Raw genomic sequence first — 23,585 nt, 5'->3', positions numbered from 1 at the left:
TTTTAGAATATTTGAAGGAACCTGCATAACTATTTTTCATCTATCTAAATAGGGCGTCTCTAGTAAAAACGCTCCCAACGAAGTTGAAATTATACGTTATCAAGTGCTCATACCAGTTACTGAGGTACAAGTACGCGCCTCATCTGCTAAAGATATGGACTCGCATTTCCTATGGGAATTAATACATTTACGCTCGCAACTACAACGTCGCTCCGAAAAAGTTTACGTACTCTCAAATAGCACAGCAGATTTCCGTAATGCATTCCTTAAAACTATAAGACAAATCATACGTGAAAGTGTACGTAATATGTCAATTCCGTTGAAGGGATTTGGTAGTTCGGGCTCAGTATCGGGTATATCATCGCAAGGTGGCTGTTCAGGCAGTTCACAAACACTGGAACGTCCAAAGCAACAGGTCTCTATTGAAGTTTAGAAATAAAAACAATAATAAGAATACATTTGTTTAAAAAAAAAAATTGAAAAATTTGTTTACTAATATTTGATTTATTTCACAGATAACAATCATTCAAGGTTCACAGACATTGGGAAAACCAAAAAAGAAATCGAGTTCGCAACGTCATTCTGCAGGCAACATCGACTATGATAATCTATCGGGTAGCCAAGAAGCTGATGATGTACCAATGTTACGTCATCAACATCAGATGCACCTACAGCCAAGTGGTTTCCGTGGGCGCAGCAGGACAGTGGGCGATGCGACAGGTAACTTTGAGTGATTAGACTAACTGTCGTTTATTAAGTCTAATTAACGCTTTTAAAATTCAAATGAGCGTATAGCAGCGCTAAACTTTTAAGTTTTCTTATATATTTGACAGGCAGCATGTTAATGTGAAATTCACTAACTCATTTGGGAATTAGCTTAAGAATAAGCGTTCATTAGTCCGATTAAATTACCAAGAATCTAGTTCCCTCTGAGATAATGAGCTTAACAATTTTGCGAACTAGCGATTCTCCTATTAATCCCTAAGGCTAGCTTCTGTCTTCGTGAAGTTTTAGTGAGATTAATTTATTAATTATAAATCTGTTAATGGACATTAATAGCTGCTGTCTGTAAACACATTAAAGTTTTACAAAATTCGTTCGTTTAAACTTGCGTTTCTTTCATGCCTTTCCTTTTTTTTCTTTTCTTTGCACTATTTGGCATTAAAATTCACGCAAACTATGCTCTGAATTATATCCAACGTTCAATGAAAAAAAATGATTCCATTCATAAACTTTATAGACCTAATCTCATCTTCCATAGACCCACAACAGCAGCACCAAAAACATATTCAGCATCATCAACAACAAATGCATCATCATCAGCAAATGCATCATAGCGATATTGAACGCATTGATCCGGGTACAAAGTCGGAAGGAGAGGAAGACTCACAGCAGGGCACAATTAAAACGAAAGCCTCGCTGGGTCGAACGCCCAATCACTTGACGTTAAGGTACTTATACAAACAATAAAATAATTTGTAAATTATACATTAGAGCAGTAACAATCATTTAAAGATATTTTGTTGAAAATTTTTATTTTACCGAAGTGACATTTGTCAAACGACTTTAGAGACTCTAAAGCACTGGATCTTCACTCTGGAGATTGATTTTGCTAGCAAATATGTTAATAGAAAAATAAAAGCGCATCCTTTCGGTCCCCACCACAATAGCCAGAAAAAAATGCCAAAGCATACAGATCCATCAACCTACATTCTAATGTTTAAACATTTTAGACCCAAGGCAATAACCCACGTAACGAAAGTCTGCAAGTTGTCTCAGTAAACCTCTTTTACACCCCAAAAAATGGAAACGTACAAGAGTAGTTCCTGTACCGAAACCTGAATAAAACCGAATAGCTTACTAATGTCGACAGATTTTTACCTAAGGCTAGGTTAGGTTCAGATAGACTGAATGACTCCGTAGTGTTACCAGAAGTTTGTTTTAACGACCAAACTGAATAACGCTATCAAAAAATGACATATGTTATAAAGTAATTCCGTACCCTTGGCAAATACTAGAAGCTTACTAGGATTTAAGCCACTTGCTGCTTTTAGATCTGACAGCTGTATCACTCCTAATAGCTGGAGTCTTAGTCTGGCAAGTGCAGGGCACGAGCACAGAACGTGTTCCATCATTTCTCCCTCCAACCCGCACTTCTACATCTACTATCACCTACCAAGCCTATCTTAAAGTCTTGTCCAATCATAAGTGTCCGTTATGAGTCTACAGTCCTCTCTTTTTAAAGATAGAAGCAACTTTGTTAGTCTAAGGTTGTAAGACCTACACATAATCTTCGACACTTTACAACTCCGCGCTTAAACGTACATTTTTCGCGCTTGGTCGATCATGTGCACCTCTCGCCTTAATCTCGTCCAGTATAATTGACACGTCTACGGAGCAAGCTTCAAGGGAAGCGCGTTGTCCAGTTTTGCGTCTATCGGTCACACCAGCTACAACGATGATGAGTTTCGTTATATTGGTATTTTTAACACTGCGAAGTCCTACGAAATATCAATTGCCAGTCTCTGGATCAGACCTTTTGACAAACTATTCAGTATATGCATCAGGGTCATACCAATTAATACACTAGGTAGCCTCTCGCCAAAATTAGACCAGATGGCATACTAGTTATCATAGACATCAATATTATATCCATTGACATAGTTGTTAGCTTAAGCAAGAGTATATTGGTAACAGCTTTCTCTGGGCGCGAGCTCGCGTTTATACTTCCTGACTTAGTGTTAGCTTATTCATCTGCTTTTTCATTCCCATCTATTCCCATATGCTCTGGGAACCAATATAGATGTATACATCTCCCTGCCTCGATTTTCTCCAGAGACTGCTTACACCTTAACAAACATTTAGATGCTATGCTATGCGAGATTATTGCCTTAATTGCTGCTAGACTGTCAATATAAAAGTTAACACGGTTGCAGTTTTAGCTTTTCTCTTCCAGTGATTCTAGTGCTTTGATTACGCCTAATATTTCCGCTTGGAAAATGCTACAGTAATCTGGCAGCTTGTAGGAACTGTTTATTTCCGGTTCAGCACAGTATACCGCAGACCCTACTCCTTCCACTATTTTGGAACCATCTGTGTACACATGTATCGCCTCGTCCGCAATTTGAGCACCCTTGCGCCAACCATCCACCTCTATTGTAGCCTTAAGTTCTCCCCCGAAGCACAGATAGGGAATCGGGTAGTATGTATGTCCTGTAATTGATGATGCTATACTACTATGGCCGTATGGTCGGCTCTTAAGCTGCCCCTAACTTTGCTAGCTTAGAATAATTTTAATACGACATGAATAAAGGACGGTAGTAAGCTGCTTATAAATTTCGGTACAATACTTTCGATATTCGATACCAATACTTCATCCGCGTTACTTTCATGGTGATACTTTTTGGTCTCAAGTATGTCGACCGCAGTATCGTATGCAATATTCGGTAAAAGATGACGGCGGTACATGCCAGGAAAAAGCTAGTCGACCAAACAGACAGCTCTGTGTGTTTATCCGACTCCAATTTGTTTGGTGAATCAAAACAAATTTTGCGCTAAAAACTTTGGTGTCCGGATTTCAATCGAAAATCAGACCTCTTCACAGTCAAAGTTGCCATTTATCATCCCTCTGCCGGATCTCGATAGAACGCTTTACCAAATTCCTCACTTTACCCAGTTCTTCACTTTGACAGATGAGTTATATATATAGTTAAGTTGTGGTTTTGCTACACCAAGAGTATGGAACGTAAAACGAAGCGATAAGTTGATCTTCTTGTTGGAGTGTTTCTAGTAAATCCGATATTGTTGCAACATATCTTTCACACATACAAAGATATATCATCTTATTTCAGTATCGAAACTTTGACTACCGAGTCTCTTTAATTCGATACTATACCCGATACTTTTAGAGTTATACTTTTGCATTCGATATCGTGTCCCTAATTTCTGCTGCTGTTGTAGCGATGAAGACACTCCCCGATAGTTTTGGGGAGTGTTATCGATATTGATCGTCCTTCGCCGTATATAGATCCGGTACGTTCCGGTAATAAGCACCAATTTGGTACACGCCCAACCTTCTAGGCCACCCCTGATCGCACCCCTTAGTTCCAAGGAACTTGGGGTCGCCAAAGGACTCGCCATGGATAGGTGAGGTTGACAATTGGTTTAGAGAAACTATAAATTGCGCTGGCAACCCCTTGAAAGGGTTGCGCTACACAACCTCTTGAATCATTTGAGTGTTTTAGATGCCTCTTACCTGCCGCGGGTATATTCCAAGCCCCCTAGTACGCTGGCGGTCGTTTCCCCTATTCATCCTACACTCCTTCAAGATCTCAAACGAACAAAGCTCCTGTGCAGCTATTTTGGTAGTGCTGCGGGTTGTGCAGAATTTTTCGAATAATAATTTATGTTTGAGTGCAAGCCCTACTTTCGTGTCGAACATTTAATTTGACTGCGTATCACCTTTTATATTATCGGACTCCCTATTTCATAAATAATCGTCAACGTTGGCAACGGCCCGAAATTCACAGTGTTCACTTTTGTGAAATCCAAATAGTGAAACATCATGCCCTCTCAAAATAGTCATGCTTGTTCTTGATTCGCACATTCGAAATTTGGGTAATGCACAATATTTCCTGAAGAAAATCATTAAACTACTTAAGAAAATTTTCATTTTTTTTTTTTTGGTAGGGGGAAAAATTCCTACTGTACATTAAATTCCACCGTCGCAGAGCTACCAAATGTCTATGGACAAAAAATATCCCCCTTTTCGGAGCCGTTGCCTACCCGCTTCGTGATACTTCAAGGTGGTGTTTTATATTTCTCATTGTTTTGGAGCCTTTTTACGTGCCTACTTTCAGGTCCCACTTTTTAGCTCTATTTGTAGTTTCTATAAAGTAGCAGATTTGTCGCCACTCTTCCGGGCCCCTTAGCATTTATGATGTAACATTTTTGACAGTGATTTAACCCGCTCTTTGCTGGACGCCATAAAAGTCACTTAGGATCTTCGGACTATATTATTCTGTGCCCATGTACCCATTGAGTGTTCTGAAGTACCCATGTTCACAAAACATTTGGGTAGTAATTTATCCAAAATAGCCAATTATTTTCACCAATTTTTCATGTATCGACGACTGAGTTAAAGATCATCTATCTCGGCTGGCGGTTCTTAAACGCTCGGTAAAATCGATAATTTGTAGAACATACTTTAATAGACTTTGTGTCTAAAGAAAAGGTACCGATTTATGTTCAATGGTAACACTATGAACCCATTCAGTCTATGTGAATTCCTCACGGACCAGCCAATTCAACCATGTTCAACGTTCTTCAATCTAGTATGTCGAACTATTTACATTGTGGAGATCTTCCCTACTAAGCCATCAATATATGTATACATACTATGGTGGTTCTTATATATCAAATAAGCGATTTTTTCCATTGTCACCCCTTCGGCCGATAATTTCAATGACAATAGTATCACATAAATGTTGGTCTCGATTGAAAAGGGTTAGGGAGTGTCGCACAGTGGTGAAATTTCATATATTAGTTTACTGAGTTTTCATAGGGTTATCTGAACTTCAAACGCTGTGGAACACGCCATAACCGTTTCCAATGCCGACCAAAGTTTGTATGTTATACTTTTGTCCTTGGTATTATCTTTTGAAGGTAGACTGAAAAAATCGGTAATATGATATATAAGGACAAACCTAATGTATACATACATCTTTCATATTTCATATATTTTTAAAATCAAAATCAACGTATTCATACATACTTACATATTTCAAGCTAATCGATAATATTTTGTTCTATTTCTTCCCGTTTTCTTCTAATTTTCCGGCATTGCTTCACACATTTTCCGCTCTTTATAATTGTTTGCTTTAAAACATATGTAAATGCCACCACCACCACAAACATCAACTCAACTACCATCGCATTGTTAAACCACCATCACACCGTTGGCACAATTATAAATTCAACCATGCAGCACCACATCAACCCTATCGGTTGGCAGCACCGGTAGTCAAGCGCGTTTGATACAATCATCCCATCCTCCATCGAGCTATCAACCAGTTCTTATGAAAGATTTAGGTAAGACTAATTCAATAATATACGAAATATCGTCTTCCCCTCAAGCAGAATACATGGATGCGACTGCATCAGCGACAGTGAGCTCTTTATCGACAGCAATGGAGACTACAGATCAAATGATGTTTATGATCGAAGAGATGGGTATTGAGCCCGAAGAGATAAACTTACAGCAGGACGAGGAGGAGGAGGAGGAGGAACTGCAACACCAGAGAGAAGAGTTGAATTATATGATCGAATCAAATTTGCGAGCTGTCAATGAAGCAGCAGCTTTTAATTTAAGTTTAGGTAGTAATGGTAGAGTTATGTACATGCCAAGTGGTTTGACAGTTAGAAGTAGTGATACAATCACAAGTAGCGGTAATGGTAATAATAACCTTCAAACTCCTCCCAAACGCTTATCTCCACGCCAATCGCCCAAAGCAGATATCGAAGTAATTGAAATTTTTGCAAATGAGTTGAGTCAATTGACTGCCGCTCAGCAAGTATCGGTTGTGCATCATTCAGCAAAAGAGTCTTCCAAAAAGTTGATTAGTCGTCATAGTAGTGTTAGCAGCAGCGGTAGTGGAAGTGGTAGAAGCACTAACGGTGCTGCCGCCAACGATACAATCGCACGCGTTGTAGATAAACAATTAAGTGATCTCGAGCATGAACAACTCACCGATACTACATACGATATAGCTGCCTATATGGCTAATCTTAAGGAGCAGGCACTTGAATCACAAGATCTACAAATGGATGCACAAGACCAGCAACAAAATGACTCCAGTCTATCACCGGAACCGCAAACGGTAGTCGAAAATACACAACAAACCGTTGTGGCTGAAATTGAATCACCACCAAGACCAGCGACGGAGTCGGACAGCACTGGCACAACAACGGGCACATCAGAAAAGTCTGAAGACGAATCGGAATATGCTGTGCGCACGGCAGCGCATCATGTCGTCATCGACAAGAAAGTTGATAAAGTATTCAAGTCCAAGTCCTCTGAGAAAGCGCAAAAATCGAGTAGTGGCAGTAGTAGCAGTATCGCCAGTACTGGTACAAAACCGAAAAATATAAGATCACCACGCCAAAGCATATATATTTCACCCGATCGCTCCAAGTCGCAAAGCAGTTCACCTGTGCGCATTATTAAAATAAAATCACCACGCAACAGCTTTAGTGAGCAAGGCAAACGTTTGAGCGTTAGCTCCAGTCGTGATTCCTCAGCAGATCGTTTATCCAGCGGACGACGTACACCCAGCCCGCGCCGCAGCTCTGAGGGTGGCATACTGAAAAGACCAGCAAGCCCCGCGCCTGGCATACTTAAACCACCATCAAGCCCCAGCAAATCGAAAAGTCCCGATCGCAGTTGTCTTAAGAAGCTCACACCATCACACGATTGCAGTCTCGAATCACTTTCACCACATATATCACCACGCGGCAGCATTGAACATCTATCACCCGATCGCGCCGGTGGCAGTCTTTGTCAGCGTCATTCGCCGCGCAGTAGCTTTGATAGTCGCAGCTCTGAGCCTAATCTTGGTGTACCACGCTCATCACTCAAATCGCCACGTGGCAGTTTTGAATCACGTTCACCAGAACGCTCTGGTCGTAAACGTAGCCAATCGGCACATGGTAGTTTTGAAACGGGACAACGTGCAGCTGCTATAGCCGCCGCTGAAGCTTATTATCAATATTATCCAATATATGATAATCAAACTTGTAGTGATCATTATATTTCAGCAGCGCCAACAACAAGTCACGTGTCACATGGTGATATGGGCACGACAGCGCCTAGCACCCGTCGCTTAAGTAAATCTTTAGAACGTTCAACATCGCGTGATAGTACAACAAGTAGTTCTTATCGTTACGGTGTTTCACCCGAACGTATATACACGATTAACACATCGATGGCTGCTACAGGTCCGTTACGTTCACAATCGGCTGAGAATGCCTTCTCGCACTACACTTACGATCCTTTGACGGGACAACATTATCAAATGCCGCCACAGCATGACACATCTACTGCCACTCCACCGGCTGCCTTCATGTACAGTCACGAACCGCAATGTCCACACGAACGTATCGCCGCTTATCAGCTTAGTTCCTCGGCGCCTGAATATACGACATGCATTGACTGTTTGTATCAGAAGAGACCATCCTAGCATAAGGCCCGCGTGCGACAAAGCCGTACGCGGAAGAAAATACAACGTGGTGTAATACAGCCGCCAGTGGCGACAGCGTCTGGTATGATTTGTGCTGCCAGTTTTAATCAGGAAGCAGCATTGGCAGCGGGTGCAAGTGAGGCTAGTGGATGTGTGGATTGTCACGACTATTACGAAATACACGTTTAAACTAAATAAAAACAAATTACAGTCTCCTAAAAGTATGAATGAAAAGCTAACGCGACAAAATCTAAAACATAAAATGTGCAAACCTTAATACCCTAAAATGTATAGAAACTTGTATATAACTTGTTGCCATCCAAAGATCCTCAAATTATGTATAAATATTTGTATGTCTGTTTGTAAAAGTATCTTATACATATGTACATATAAGTACATATTATTGCTGTTTTACACAGGGATTTTGAGACAAAAAAATGTAAAGCTATGATTTAATTTGTTTTTAAAAATCTGCAAAATAATTTTGTATCAATTACTATTGCCATAACCATAGCCAGTGGGGGATCATTACCTCAAAGATTGGATAGCACAATAAAACAAAAGGTATTCTTTTCAGAAGGCGCCAAGCACGTACGAGTTCATATGCACTTAAAGATTAAGAGGCTTTAGGGGTTGTACTAAGTTTGAACAGCTACTTACACCAGCTCATACGTAAACTTCAACCTCTTTGCACTACGTCTCACAAAATCTGCACAACAAGACCAACCCATAAATTTAAATCGGTAATTTTAGTTGCGGAATACTTGCGCAATTCTAATTCATACGTAATAAGATCATACTCCAAAGTCACAGCCGCTAATTCATAAGGAAGGAAGCAATCACAATCACTGATTACGTAGAGTGCGTGAAATCGGGTTGTTTAGTTTAGTTCATATGAGGGTAAAACTTTGATTTCAAAGTATTCGTTTGTGGATGAAGTAATTGGAAGCGTATTTTTTACTATTGTTTACTATTCTGCTACAATGTTGTTGGTGGCCGTAATTAAATAGTTCAAATGATTTGATTTTCACAAATGTAGGAAATAAAAATTAAATCAAAAATGGTCTTTAATAGGAAAACTCTCTCTTAGTGTTGAGTAATCACATACAAGTATAAATTTTGTTGTTTATCTAGTCTGAAGTTTGAAGCTAAGTTACGCACGGACTCTCCACAAACTTAAATTAATGAATACTACACTAAGTTATGTTAGTCACAGTGCCAATCATAGCGACGAATAAAATTCACGTTAACTTCAAAGTCACTGTGTCACCCGCATAATATTTCCATTTTCGGCTCCAATTCTGAACTTGATCAAGGAAAACTCCATCTCACAAAATGTTTTTCAAAAACCCTCCTATCTCATAATTTTAAGATAGACCGGTTTTGCAAAACTTTAAGATAGCATTCTATCATAACAATTTCTGAGATAACGCGTTTTCGAACTTACAGCGCAGTGGCTGTGATAGCCCGCTCAGCCGATAATATATATAATACAATTTCTTTTCGTGCATCAAAAAAGAAATCATTCTCAACAATAATGTTGAAACGCATGTATATAAAGTTCGTATTCCTTTTTTCGAAAGTTATGTTAACGAATGCAAACTTCTAATGATGAATAAAAATATTTAGGCATGCGCTGAAATACATTTTTGAGTAAAATTGCTTTTTGATCCTCATGAAATATGCCGAATGCAGCAAGCGAATTCGAGTGAAAGTGAAAAGCAGCATATGCCTGATGACAACTCAAAATCCTAGACATGATTGTATGACTTTTTAGGAAAACATGGTGAATGAGTTAGCAATTTTGGTTTATTTAACAGGTCACCGCACGATTACTACTGGCGCTAAGTAACGTGAATGTAAAAAAACATAGCATTCAAGTTTTTACTTTGATTTATAATGGCACAATATCTACAAAAGATTACTTTATGTTATAAGGTGTAGGCATTTTGTTAAAACATTGTTTTGTAAATATAGTTAATGTACATAAACAGTCGTAAAACATGTAAAAAGATACTTTAGGAACTAATATGAAAACCCATATGAAACTTTGATGTTAACATACCTGTCCTTGAAACATACAGATAGATAAATCTAGTCTCTATTTCAAATTTACTCAAATCATAAAAAAAATGTACAACAATCAGGAATTTCCAGAGACGTATGGCAACTATGAAAAAGGGATTGAATATTAGTATTAGTTTATAAGAAATATTAAAACAACTATACAATACTTACGTAAATACTTAAATCTATGGATTTTAACATTAAAAAAACGCAAACTGAATTTAAACCGAAACAAAATTAATTATTAAATATTTATTAATAAAATTAAACAAACAAAGCGATATCAGCAACAAAAACATGAACAAACCCAGAACTGCAGGAATCGCAACTATTAACACAGACAACAGAGAACACAAACCAATACAAACAAAAATAAAATAAAGTGTGAATTTACTCACATATGAAACTCAACAAAAGAAGGAAAATAGTAGAAAGAGATGACCATAGAAAATTGAGGATCCACTTAAACCAAAAGAAATAAAAATTCAGTAAAAGGCAACACAAAAATGACAAGTAAATATCACCAAATCAAGCACAAACTCGGCATTACATAAGAACCAATAACAAGAATCAAATATAACGAACACTGAAACAACAAATAGGAATAAAAAGTAACTAAAAATAATAATCAAAATAAATATTTAGTTAGCAAAATGAAACTACGTGACATTCTTAAAACATTGAGTGAAAATAAAAAACAGGCAAAGAAAGTTACTTATAAGATAAGAACTTCTAATATTTATTAACAAAAACAAAACAAACGACCAATAAATATAATAAATATATTAATATATGTATTTAGTTCCATTTAGTCAAAATATTAATAAACACTAGTTGATATACCAAAAAACAGTCTTGTTCTATGACGAATCGACAACAAACATTCAGTCTGGATGCGTTTTCTTATAAAACATATACTCGCTGAATTACAAAAAAAAACTCGCAATACCAAATCGTATAATTTAATATGTTTATTAGAAAACCTATATTTAGTAATTAAGTAAAAATAAAAATTGTAAGACTTTGTCGTTGTACTTCTACATAAATTTAATGAACCACAAAAATTCAAATATATATAATGTAAGCTGCAAGATCAACCTAAGTATCAGGTCACAATGGTTGCATGTGGCAATAAGCGCCCTTTATGTAGTTAGTGAAGTCAGTAGATAAGTAAAAAATTAAATTTAAAACAAATCACTCTGATCAAAGTAAATTTTAAATAAAACTTAAAAATAAAGTTAAGGTCATAAAATAGTCAATACATATTTATGTTTAAGTATCATACGACTTTTGAGTTATTAAGAGGTAGGTAATCGCTATATGAAGCTCATATCCTGCGAAGCTAACAAAAAGTCTGATTAGTTTAAAAGCAGCAACAAGAAACATCTACGAGGAAACTTTTTTTGCCACCACTTCTGTTCTAACCACAGAGGCCATTTCTGCTAGTCTGCCAGTCTATGTGCTTAACATGGCGAATACCTTCCCCAGAACATGACTTTCAGCTGCCAAATCTTCCATAATATTCTGAAAAGTAATTTTTGTTCTTATCAAATATCTTGAATATTAATAAATAAAACCCCGAATAACCGCAAAAAGCATTGTATAGTCTTAATTTTTCATATTTCCCAATATAAGCTCTATAGCCGCCATGGCGGAACTATACAAGGTGGCAACAAGGTACAGCTGATTTGTACTTTTGTATACCTTGTATGGTTCGCAATGGTATCCACATTATAAGAAAACGCTCAAGATAAATGTCGTATACATATATTTACTGTGTAAAAAAAGCGACATTTCCTTTATCTCTCTGTTCTCTATAAAGCGGCGTCACTTCCCTGCAAGACACCAAAGTCAGATTCAGCAATGTATTAGAAATAAAAATTGTAAAAATTGACATATTCGAATAGAAAATGCACTTAAATTAAATATAATACACTAAACAACAGAAAAAGAAGACTTTTTCTCAAATAAAATTGCAATATTCACTTAAAAAAAAAGTCATAAATACAGTCACTGCTTTCCCTGGTATTTAAACAACTTTGTTCTTACAGGGTCATTGCTTAAGAAAGAATGAGACGCCATATATGTATTTCTTGGCGAAGCCGGGGAGACCTGGCAAGTTAAAAAAATTCAATTCAATTCTTAGAAATTTTTTCTTAAACTCCTCATTTAACATCAAAATATATTGAATTTAAGCACACACGTGGCGTTTTTCACACAAATTCGAAGATGGAGTGTTTTCGAATAAAGTTTTGAGGTAGATCGTACTTTAAAACAATTCTGACGTTTTTCCTGAGATACATAGTTAGTGCGTTTGAGAGATGGAGTGATATTTCACTCAGCAATAAAATTTTGATTCTTTGGTCCCAAATGAGGATTGCTTGGAATAAAATAGAATAATACAACAAAAAAAATGTATGATGGGGCGTCTCATCACTTACGATCACGTATCGAAAACTTTTCACTCAAGCAATAAAAATGGTGCTATAAAACTGAACAAAAAAATAATCATATATTGTTGTGCTAGTGAGTATGCTTTGTCCCTGGTTCATATATTTCATTAATCCGATTCACTGTTTCGGAGCTATTGTTATTTAAAAAAATGGCAATCGATTACGGATCGTATGACGCGATACGGTCCTTGCATTTGAATTTCAATAAATCAAAGAAACGATTTACACCTAAAAAAAAGTCGTTAAAATAGCCATGTCCAGAAGAATTTTAAATATAGCGGTTTTCAGATTGATCTGTTTGTGTCTCTTACTTTTGCTTTTGCTACATTGTCCTCCACCTTAACTGGAAGAGAACTAACCGCTTAAGAGACATATTTTGAAACTTGTACAATAAAGTCAATATTATGAAGCGTTAACTTCTTATTAGATAATGGTAAATTTTCGTTATTGGCACAACAAACGAATAGCAGAGTAATTTCAAAAATCCAGCAGACTTCTTTTTAAATATTCCTTTTTATAAAGTTGCGCTGAGTTAGGAGGCATTGAGAAAACACTCAACATTTCTTACGAGAACTAATGTATACCTCAAAAATCAGTAGATTTTGTTTTGAAAAATACAACAACAAAAAATTTACTCAATATACATATGCTTAAAAATAAATAATAGAGGTAATATTAACATAACCAATGATAAATCAAAATAACAAATCAAAAATATAACAAAATAAAATCAAATATATATTCCGAAGGCTTCACAGCAATAAAATCAAAATAAATATTTAGTTGTAAAAGAGTAAATCACAACAAAACTACAAATAGCTGACACAAATTTCAAATGAACTGAGAAAAAAAAATAGATGCATACATACATACATAGGAATTTAAAGTAAAACGGCATTAAGTAAAATAATATGCGGTAAGCACTGAAAATCAATAAGTAACAGTAAATACGTAAAACAGGAAACAACAACAAATAACAACAGTAATCCAACGGTTGGGAATACAGGTCATACATTCATCTATGTATACTTATATGCATAATTTATATGTATTTACAAAACAAAAATATATAGGTATATTGCAAACATACAAAAATATTTGAAACCAAAATATGTGAACTATTCAAGAAAAAACTCACCCTAACAGCGATAAAACATACATACATAGTTCCAAAACACTCAACAATGATAAACGCATATACATCATACACAGTACTTAAGGCAAATTAAACGATCTATCACGCGATACTTCGAATTATATGTACATAATATGTATTGTATTGTTTTATAAAAATAAGGGAAGGCAAGCCTAAAATTAGATTATAGAAATTTATTTTGAAATGACATTAAATGTTTTCAATGTTGTTCGAATTTACAAAAATTATAATAAAATCAAATTTTGAAAATAATATACATAAATCAAAACGATGTAAATCGAAATGAAGCATATAAATGTATGACTGTAGCAAATATTAAACATTAAAAAAAAACGAAAACTTAACGAAATAAACTAAAGGAAGCAAATCAAAAACAAAATAAATAAATCAAAAAGCTAAAGAGCGGAAAATAAAAAGGAAAACAAAGCAACAAGCTAACACCAAATAAACAAAAATATATAACTAGAACCACACCAAAAACATTAAAACAAAAATATGTTGAGAATACTTAAAATATTTACGAAAAGTGGACACTTTTAAAAATTCCTGCTGCTGCTGCTCATCGTAAAGTCAAAAACTCTTTTGCTGAATAAGCACAAATCTGAACCGATCTGCGGCGACGCTCAAACATACGGCGAAATAATTGCATGAGTCACACAACCACGTACAACTCGCTATTTAATTTGAGATATTACAAAACAAAACTAACAATAATATTATATTATGTATAACAAATGCAAAGATATTTATTTGCTGCTAAGGTAAGTATTTTATTAATTTAATTTATCTTAGATTCAAAAGTGAATACACATAAAGAGAGAAGCTTAGGAGAATATATGTATTCACGTATACCTTATTGTTGTTGTTATATAATAAACAGAATGTCTTAGAAACTATAAAGGTGAGACCAAAATTATCATGTCGAACGATCGATATCGAATCGATATATCGAAGTGACGAATGTCTATTATCGGCAATGCTTAGCTTTATTGAAGAGCTTTCTCGTCGTTGAGCTAACTTGATTGTGCGTTCTTCCACACTGTCTTGGGTTCAAGACATGCTCTCCAACATTAGCACAAAAAAAGCTTTGAATGATTTCTAACCAAATCGATATATCTTACTGCATACTATTTGGATCACCTTGTGTTAATTACGTATTGTATCGAAAATAGATTTTTTATTTCATAAATCAAATTTTTAATAATTTATTGAAATCTAAAGCAATCATAGTTTAAATAAAAATTCGAAGCAAAAAAATGTGATGTTTTAAATTAATTACTTTTGTTTAATGAAATAATTAACGAGCTACAAATTTACATTTGTAAGGTATAATTTCAGATTTTCTGAATATAAATTTAAAAAAAAATACATTATTAGTGCATAGTTTTTGTGATATTTTTAAAAGTGTATTTAAACTTAACCAAATACAAAAGTACATAAATACTACATAATACAGGCGCATTCAAATATGTTGAGCGCACTAGTCGTGATGTGAGTACTCACTGGCTAGTCAGCACGTACTCACTTGCTAAGCCCGTCTATTGTTTATACATATGTGAACATACATAAATGTTGTTTAAAGAAAATAATTACGCTTACGAAATTAATAGGAATATGATTGCTTATAAAATCTAATTTTTGAAATGTCTTCTGTAGTGTATAAACAAACAAAATAACTAAAATTATATTTTTTTAACAATTTTTACCAGTTTCGACTTAGTTGGCATCGCTTGTGCAAATTTTAAGAAAAATGCAAGTTTTCATAACAAAACATAAATAACAACCAAAATTGAAAATAAATAAATTTTTAGTACAATGCTCCCGCACAAAATAAGCCCAGTCAAACTTTTTAAGTTATTTTCTCTTTAAACATGTGTTTAATGTTAATTCCACTAATAATTTTTATTGCGCACAAAATCCAATATGCAATACAGTCAAAACTTGATAACTGTACCTATGTTATCAGTAAAAGCAAATAGTAGGACTCTTGTTCACAATTGATTATTCGAGCAGCAACTTTTGCAATGATTGAAACTATATTCACAACATAGCGTAAAATAGACTAACTGTTATTATTCGAACAGTTTCATAAATGAAATTTTTAGTCATAAAAACCAAAAAACAAAATTTAATTTTTGCTGCAAAATAAGTTTTCGAAAACAGTATGGAATTTCATTCCTAGTTCCGAGGATGCCAAAGAAGCAAACCGCAAAATATGTGAGCTGCAGATGGGTAACTTCAGAATGTCTGTACGCATCGCAGAACTCATACAAAAATTATAAATACTACAATTTGAATAGCTGAATCTGTCTTTAATCGGATTAAATTAATTAGTCGATTAGTGAAAATCGAGCTTTTAACCAAAAAACTGTTGCTAATCGACTAATCGATTATTCGAATATTTGATTTTCAAAAGCTTTACCAACGAGTTCAGAGCATTGAAACTTGCAGTTTGTATATAATTTTACTTTTTTTTATTTATTTTCAGTTATCAAGTTTGGATTGCTATTTTCTTAATATATCTTGCATTTTTCCCGTAAATAAATCCAATTTAACACGCAAAAATGTGCTAAGCAAAAATTTAAATATTTTTATTTTTTAAATAAACGCCAAAATCTATTATGTCTTATGGTTAACACACCCGCCCGATTTTAACTTTAAACCGCATAACTACAAACATTAAAAGTGATTTTGCATTATTTTTATGCATTAATATAAAAGTTAAATAATTAAAACTTAAACCATTTTTTCTCACATCATTAAGTGTAAATATTTTCATTCATAGAATTTTTGCTAAAATCGATATTCATTGTATATTGCAAGTAACAAAAAGTTGTTTTAAATTTCACTTTTATTTCATTCTAGACTAATTTTATGCTAACAATATTTCATGCCATCAATTACACAGCACTCTTTAAGTTATACACATATGGTTTTTTTTTTTTTTTTTTTTTTGATAATTTCTTTCGAAAATCATTGCATTACAACTTTTTTTATTGCCAATCGAAAAAAGGAAATTCAACAACTTAAATATGGCAATAAGGTAAAAGAAGCAGTTCGCACAAGCATAGAGACTTATAGTTTAAAAAAAAGTTCGAAATATTTAAGGTATCTATTATCTATTAATATCAAAAAAAATATATGCCGAACTGTTTCAAGATTAAAAATAATATTCGGCTTCGCACGACTTGAGGCATTCTTGCTTCTTAATTTAAATACTTTTTCCTGTTTCGACTTTTAGTCGTGAAATACAAACTCAATTGATGTCCTGTCTATTTTTAAACTGCTTAGCTACATACACAATTTTTGAGTTTTTCAAAATTTTCGAATCGGAGCCAGGGGTATCTCAATCTAATCAAAATTTGAATACTCGCTGTATTTTTTCAAATAACGGTTAAATCAATAAGCGTCATTTGCAGTTAAGTTATTGCCGAGCCACAATGAACGCTATCTTATGCATGATGAGTGGATTGCACGTAGTTTTATGAAGAATGACAGATTGAGCAACACTAGCGCCATCTGACATACAAAAGATGGAAATCTTCAACTTTTGTTGCAAGCTATGGGTGTATTCAGACTTCAGAGTGTTTCAGATTATTTTTCCTACTTGTTGGTACTTTCTAACATTTTTCTCAAATAAAAACTGCATTTTAGCAAAACAATAGGTGAAAAAATATGTTAGCAAGTATTTGTCTTGTATAGTGAGAATGTTTATAACAGTGCTTCGCGAAATTTTGTATGTGAATGGCCAAAGCGAAATAAGTCTCAATTCCTAAATCTGAAGTTCCTTTATATTTACAAACGCAACATTTTGCGTGATTGTGGCGATGTTACTGTAATGCATAAGATTGCGATGAATGCACCTATGTACATGAAAAAGTTCATTGTGGCTCGGCCATTAAATTTTACGAGGAAGATAGCATTCTATCAGATATGTAGCCTCATTTGACATGTTCATTCTCACCAGCATAGGGTGACCAAACCCCGTTTAAATCGGTAATATATTGCGAATACACGGAAACTAGCCAAACAGCTTGCATTTGTTTACACTTTTTCCGTGGACTCAATTGATATGCGAGGCTTCAGTTAGCATGGAGAAAACGAAAACTTCGATAACTTATAGATATGTGACTAACTAAAGATGGTGAAAATGGTCGTAAGTTAGGCTGAGTTGGTCAATCAATAAGATCAAAGTGTTTGGCGACCAAACGAAAAACTCAATTTAAGTGCGAGGACTTATGTCCAGATTTTTTTAGGACGGAGCTTATCTGGTTTCTCAATATCCGGTAATTCTATATCTGCTATCACTGACTAGACAAGTCTCTTGCAAATAAGCCCATCTCCCCTCTTTAGATCTAGAAGCTACTATTAGTCTAATAGATCGAGGCATTAGATCTATATAAATAAATTTGAAATCAATCGATTGGTTTTATTGTCTAAGCTTGAAAAACATGTAATTTGTTCACGGTCGCAAAGAATATATTCAGTTTTGTCACACACTGTAATTTACCAAGTTTATGAAATTAATATTTTTCAAAAAGTTAGAAATTCTAAAACAAAATAATCTTACAAAATGTTTGCAGTTCTGAAAATGTCTGAGTTTTCAAATAAGTGGTCAGATGTAAAAAGGTGGTGTTGTTCCATTACGAGCGAGTACTTTGCTAAAGTCTCGAGTATTTTTCGAAATCGATTACACGTGCACACAGTATCAAGATATCGATTACTTGTCAAACTATCGCCTTCCTGATATGTGTATTATGTAATTTCGGGTTCGTGTATAAAAAAAGATTAGCTAGAAAACATTCGTCTTTAATTATGTCAAACACCAATCAAAAATTGACCTACACACGCTGTCGGAAAACACACCTCTACCTCTTTTACTACTGTCTCGCTCTCGCATGCCGTTTGAGGTAACGGCATGAAAAATCTTCGTTAAGAACTTTCGTTTAGTTTCGCATTTTGTTTAAAACCGATTTCATAAAAACAATTTCTGAACTTCATAATGCTGGTCTCAGCAGATTTTAGAATATATATTATGAAGTCTAGGTGAACAAGGCCTTTAAACGTCTTAAGTACCGAAAAAAAAATATTGAGTTGAAAATTCACTCATCTTCCGACAGCGGCTTCCAACAATTAGCTTACGTCGCTGCCGACACATTTTGTCCCAATTCCTGAGATCCAAAAGTTCTGGCTCAAAAAAATTGCTCACTCTGCAGTAAGGCAAAGGACTGCTCATGTCTGAAAAATCTCCCCTAAACCTTCTAAAAGTATTTTAGCGTATACAACAACGACGATAACTGTTGTGAACGGTAAGAAGGATTTCCTAAAATTTAAACCAAATTACATAAGATTTAGTTAGGTTTACTATCACTCACTAAAGTGAGTGAGCGCTCTTATATCAAACGAATTTCTCTTCACACGAGAAAATTTTAATCTTTCGTAGAGCTGCGTTATATAAGAGTTGCATTTTAGGGTCGCTTTGCCTGGCAGTCGCTGGTGAAAGCTACTTAGTAGGAGTTTTTTTTTTTTTTTTGCAAACCAAATACTCTGAAGAAAATATTACTCATTGGGCCGCGTCGCGTCTTGTCTTAAACAATTATGTCTAAACTTTTGTGAATAAAATAAGTATCAGAAATTATTTTTTCAATGATTCTATCACGCTGGTTACAAATAATAAATACATTTTTTTACTGTTCCTTTTTTTTAATTATTTTACCAAATAGGAAATAATGGAAAATGTTGGCATAAAAACTTTAACTAAATCCAATTGGCTCTAATTTATAGCATAAATACACAATAAATAAAAAATTATTAAATGCGAGTTATTACATAAAAAATGATTTATTAAACAAAGCAAAATGCACACTGGCAAGCGATGTCAACATTTTACCCAAAACAAAAACTTGAATTATGTTTTTTTATTTAAATGCTGTTTCGAATTCTCATTTGTATGTATGTTTATATTCCATCTTATATTAAAAAATTCGAGAACCTAGAACTTGAATTTGTAGGAAATGTTTCACTTTGCTTTATCAAATTTAAAAGACTGAGCAGGTGCCTTCATTTTATTAAGAGGTCTCCGAAAAACTATTAATTTATTTTATCAAATCTTATTCAAGAAGAGCTTTACAGTTTTTAAATTGTATTGCATTTGAAACAGCATTATTAGATCTAGGCTGGTTCATTATGAAATTTAGTTCGTTCTAGTAAAGAATTTGGACAGAGAGCTCTTTTATTTCAAAAACTCTAGAGGCATCTATGGATATCTATAGGTATTTATTTATAAGCTTTGTTGTTATTGTTTGTAGCTCTATATTTATAGAACTCGCATATACATATTACATATAAAATCTCTTAAAACGCTTTTGGTTTGAAAGTTCGATTTACCTGGACAAGTTATCCAACTTTCAAGAAATAAATTGTTCTCAGATTGTCATCCACCATCGTGCTTCAGATCTTAGAAAAATGTTGATAAACTTGTAGTATCGATTTGAAATCTCTCCACTTATTATTTATAATGAGATGAAGTTCAGAACTGAAGTTGACAGAACTATTCATTGATAAGTATAGTTGTAAAGAAGTAGTATTAGTCAGTGTATCATTGCTCCATTTAGGCAATAATAGATTACCACACTGAGGAACGAATTGAGAATTAAAATTTGTTCAAGTCGAGCAACATCATTATGCTATGATTCTTCACTTCGCGTACAATTCGCAACTAAAATTTAAGATTTGTATAATGACCTGAGTCTCACCATAAGCACAAGTTGAGCTGAAATATTATTGTTGACACAGATGGATTATTTGCAAAACGTTGCAAATTTACAACGACCGTAGCAAAGTTGCAACACTGATGATGAAAAATAATTTCAATTTTAAAGCAAAGTATATTTAAAGTGTAAAATAGCACTCAAGAGAAGTATACTTTTAAATGTATACCTACTCTTGATAAAAATAGAAGTTTTGCGAAAGTGTTCCATGATCGTTTTTCTTCAATATGCCTTGAAATATTTGCAGAACAAAATCAAACCCACAATCTGATTTTGGTATGTTAGTAAAGCTCTATGATTAAGAGTGAGCGAGGAAAAAGTAACAAACTTTCATCAAATTCCTTTAACAAATGAATGCTTGTTTTATTTATAATAAAAAGCATTAATTAAAAAAAAATACATATTATATAATTGCATGCACCTAGTCATCATCAAATTATGTAAAGAAGCATCACACTATTTATGCTTGACTAGTAATTTTATAATTTATTTCACTATTCATATAACAATTTATACTCGATTGGACAAATATTAAACTATTATCGCACCACCTTGTCCTCTCTCTCTCACTCTCTATCTATCTCTCCGTCCCACCATCACTTTATTGTAAGCAAAAGTTTAACTCAAAAAAAAATTATGCTGTGTAAGTTATTATTTACGTAAAATGAGAAAAATAATAGAAAATCGTATAAAAAGCAACAAAAATTAAAAATTTCAAAAAGCATTTTTTTATATGATTTCCACATTTTTTCTTTTCTTTCATTTAATTGTAGGGTCCCCGGTGTGGAAACCACGAGACATGATTAATTTAGGCGATGCACAGTCAACAACGCGCAAAGACGATGCGAACAAATAAACCAAAACAATAAAAAATATAAGAAAAATCAGAACAAACCCAGAACGCGACTAAATGATGAACATTCAAATGTATTTTCAAAAAACAAAACTCATGAAAATATCAAAAAGACATCTCGTACTAAGTACTAATCACCAAATGTAACTTTTAATCGGCACAAACGGTTAGCTTTCAATACGAATTATAACAACTCTGTAAATGAAACGAAAATGTAGGCAACCCTGCAACATAATTTCAGTAAAAAGAAGAACGAAGGCAAATCTTCAAAATTATCAAAATCAATAATATTAAGAAATGCGGTAGTAATTAATACATATATATATATATATATATATATTTAATAATTTGAGGATATACATTCTACACTCAAAGTTTTCATGAATCTACATAGAGTTTATTTAGTCACATATTTTTAATTATATCTAGTCATTTGATATTCTAGTCATCTACCCATTATATAAGATAAGATAAAAATTACACATTTTCACTGATACATAGTTTCAATCATAACGAAAAGAATATTCAGGTGTTCTCATCCCGTGGACGTTTTCCCTTATTCTGACAATTTCAGCATGCATATTTAAGAGGGTCGTGTATCATACATATTTTACTATACGTTTAGAAATATGATAACTACATATACATATAAACCGCTACTATAATTGTTTAGCCAAAAAGATTAACGTAACTTTGCGTTCCCCAAAAGAATTAAAGAAAAAATTTGCTGAAAACAAATTTTTCGGCAAATTTTGTACGAAAAACACGAATTAAATACTGGAAATTGGAGCTACTGAATAAGTGAGGTTGTGTTGTTGACATCATCTTTATTATTACATCATGTTTCAATGTTTTGAGCATTTTGCCCTAGGACGACGAATATACATAGCTCCGAAAATTTGGAGGAAACGAAAATTTCGATAACATAAAAATAAGTGGCTAACTGAAGATGATGAAATCAGCTCTTAGTCTGACTATCGCGTAAACGATTTGAGATGGCCACGGTCAACCTTCTTATTAATCCCATCTCCTCTTTCTGTGAGGATTTTGGTATTACAAAAATTTAAAATTTGAAAAGTATTTAGCAAGTTTAAATGAACTGCCGGCAATAAAAACTTGATTTATTTTGAAAGTGAATAAAAGAGGAACTTATAAGCATAACCGTGAAAACGAAATACAAATATAAGGTCAGTAAAAATGGGGCAACTCATTCAGAACATATGTGGAAGTTCTATGAGATGTCCGGTCGCTCAAATAAGAACAATCGGTTGACAAAATAAAATAATTAAAATAAAATTTTTAGTTAAACGGTTTTATTGAAAACAATACTTACATGAAGTAATAATAATACGAAAAGCTAGAAAATAATTAGGTAGGTCCTAGGTACTAGTCATCACACTCCTTATCAATCTAGGGCGTTGATCAGACAATTAAATAAAAGGTTTGGGCGCGTGAAATTTCTAAAAATGTGTGGCGTAGCATAACCTGATTAAGGATCAGTTGGTTTTACTTATGACTATCCATAGAAATATGACGCGTCCAACGCTTTTATTTAATTGTTTGATCAACGCCCTAGATTGATAAGGAGTGTGATGACTAGTACCTAGGACCTACCTAATTATTTTCTAGCTTTTCGTATTATTATTACTTCATGTAAGTATTGTTTTCAATAAAACCGTTTAACTTAAAAAATTTTTTTTAATTATTTTATTTTCAAGTTTTTAGTTTTTATTTAATTGCCTATTATTTCTCAATATATTTAGTTCATTTAGTGACTCATTATTACAAGGACTCTTTCCTGACAATTTGTTACAATCTAAGTCCTCAATACATAATCCTTCCAAAGACTTTACTCGACTCTGCGCCACGTATGCTTGTCCCTCCTCCAACTCCAAAATATTTTGCTGTCACTTCTACCGGACTGTATGCAATATTTGTTCCAAATATGAGCCAAATCGGGCATCATAGGTCGCTTTCTATTCATACAGTTCCAAATATGGACCAAATCAAATCGGACCACAAATACGATTTTTGTGAATATCTCGATCC

The 23,585-nt window shown here is 34.0% G+C and overlaps 1 protein-coding gene across 9 annotated transcripts in view; it reads left to right on the top strand.

Annotated features, from left to right (window-relative positions):
- Positions 1-22,835, top strand: part of sif (still life) — an 843,636-nt gene extending 820,801 nt beyond the window's left edge. For 8 of the 9 annotated variants that reach the window (XM_067789261.1, XM_067789264.1, XM_067789263.1 and 5 more), the window contains 5 exons: positions 53-415; positions 516-720; positions 1,241-1,451; positions 5,987-6,090; positions 21,457-22,835. In XM_067789261.1, the coding sequence (XP_067645362.1) occupies positions 53-415; positions 516-720; positions 1,241-1,451; positions 5,987-6,090; positions 21,457-21,539 (966 nt within the window). In that variant the 3' untranslated portion in view covers positions 21,540-22,835. Of the gene's footprint in view, positions 1-52; positions 416-515; positions 721-1,240; positions 1,452-5,986; positions 14,816-21,456 lie in introns of those variants that run through there. The other variant, XM_067789260.1, reaches the window with a different exon arrangement.
- The last annotated feature ends 750 nt before the right edge of the window (positions 22,836-23,585 follow it).

Source organism: Eurosta solidaginis, chromosome 5 (assembly GCF_040869045.1).
Source record: "Eurosta solidaginis isolate ZX-2024a chromosome 5, ASM4086904v1, whole genome shotgun sequence".
NCBI classification, from domain to species: Eukaryota; Metazoa; Arthropoda; class Insecta; order Diptera; family Tephritidae; genus Eurosta; species Eurosta solidaginis.
Note: the sequence above shows the minus strand (reverse complement) of the source record. Positions and strands in the feature narration are given on the sequence as shown.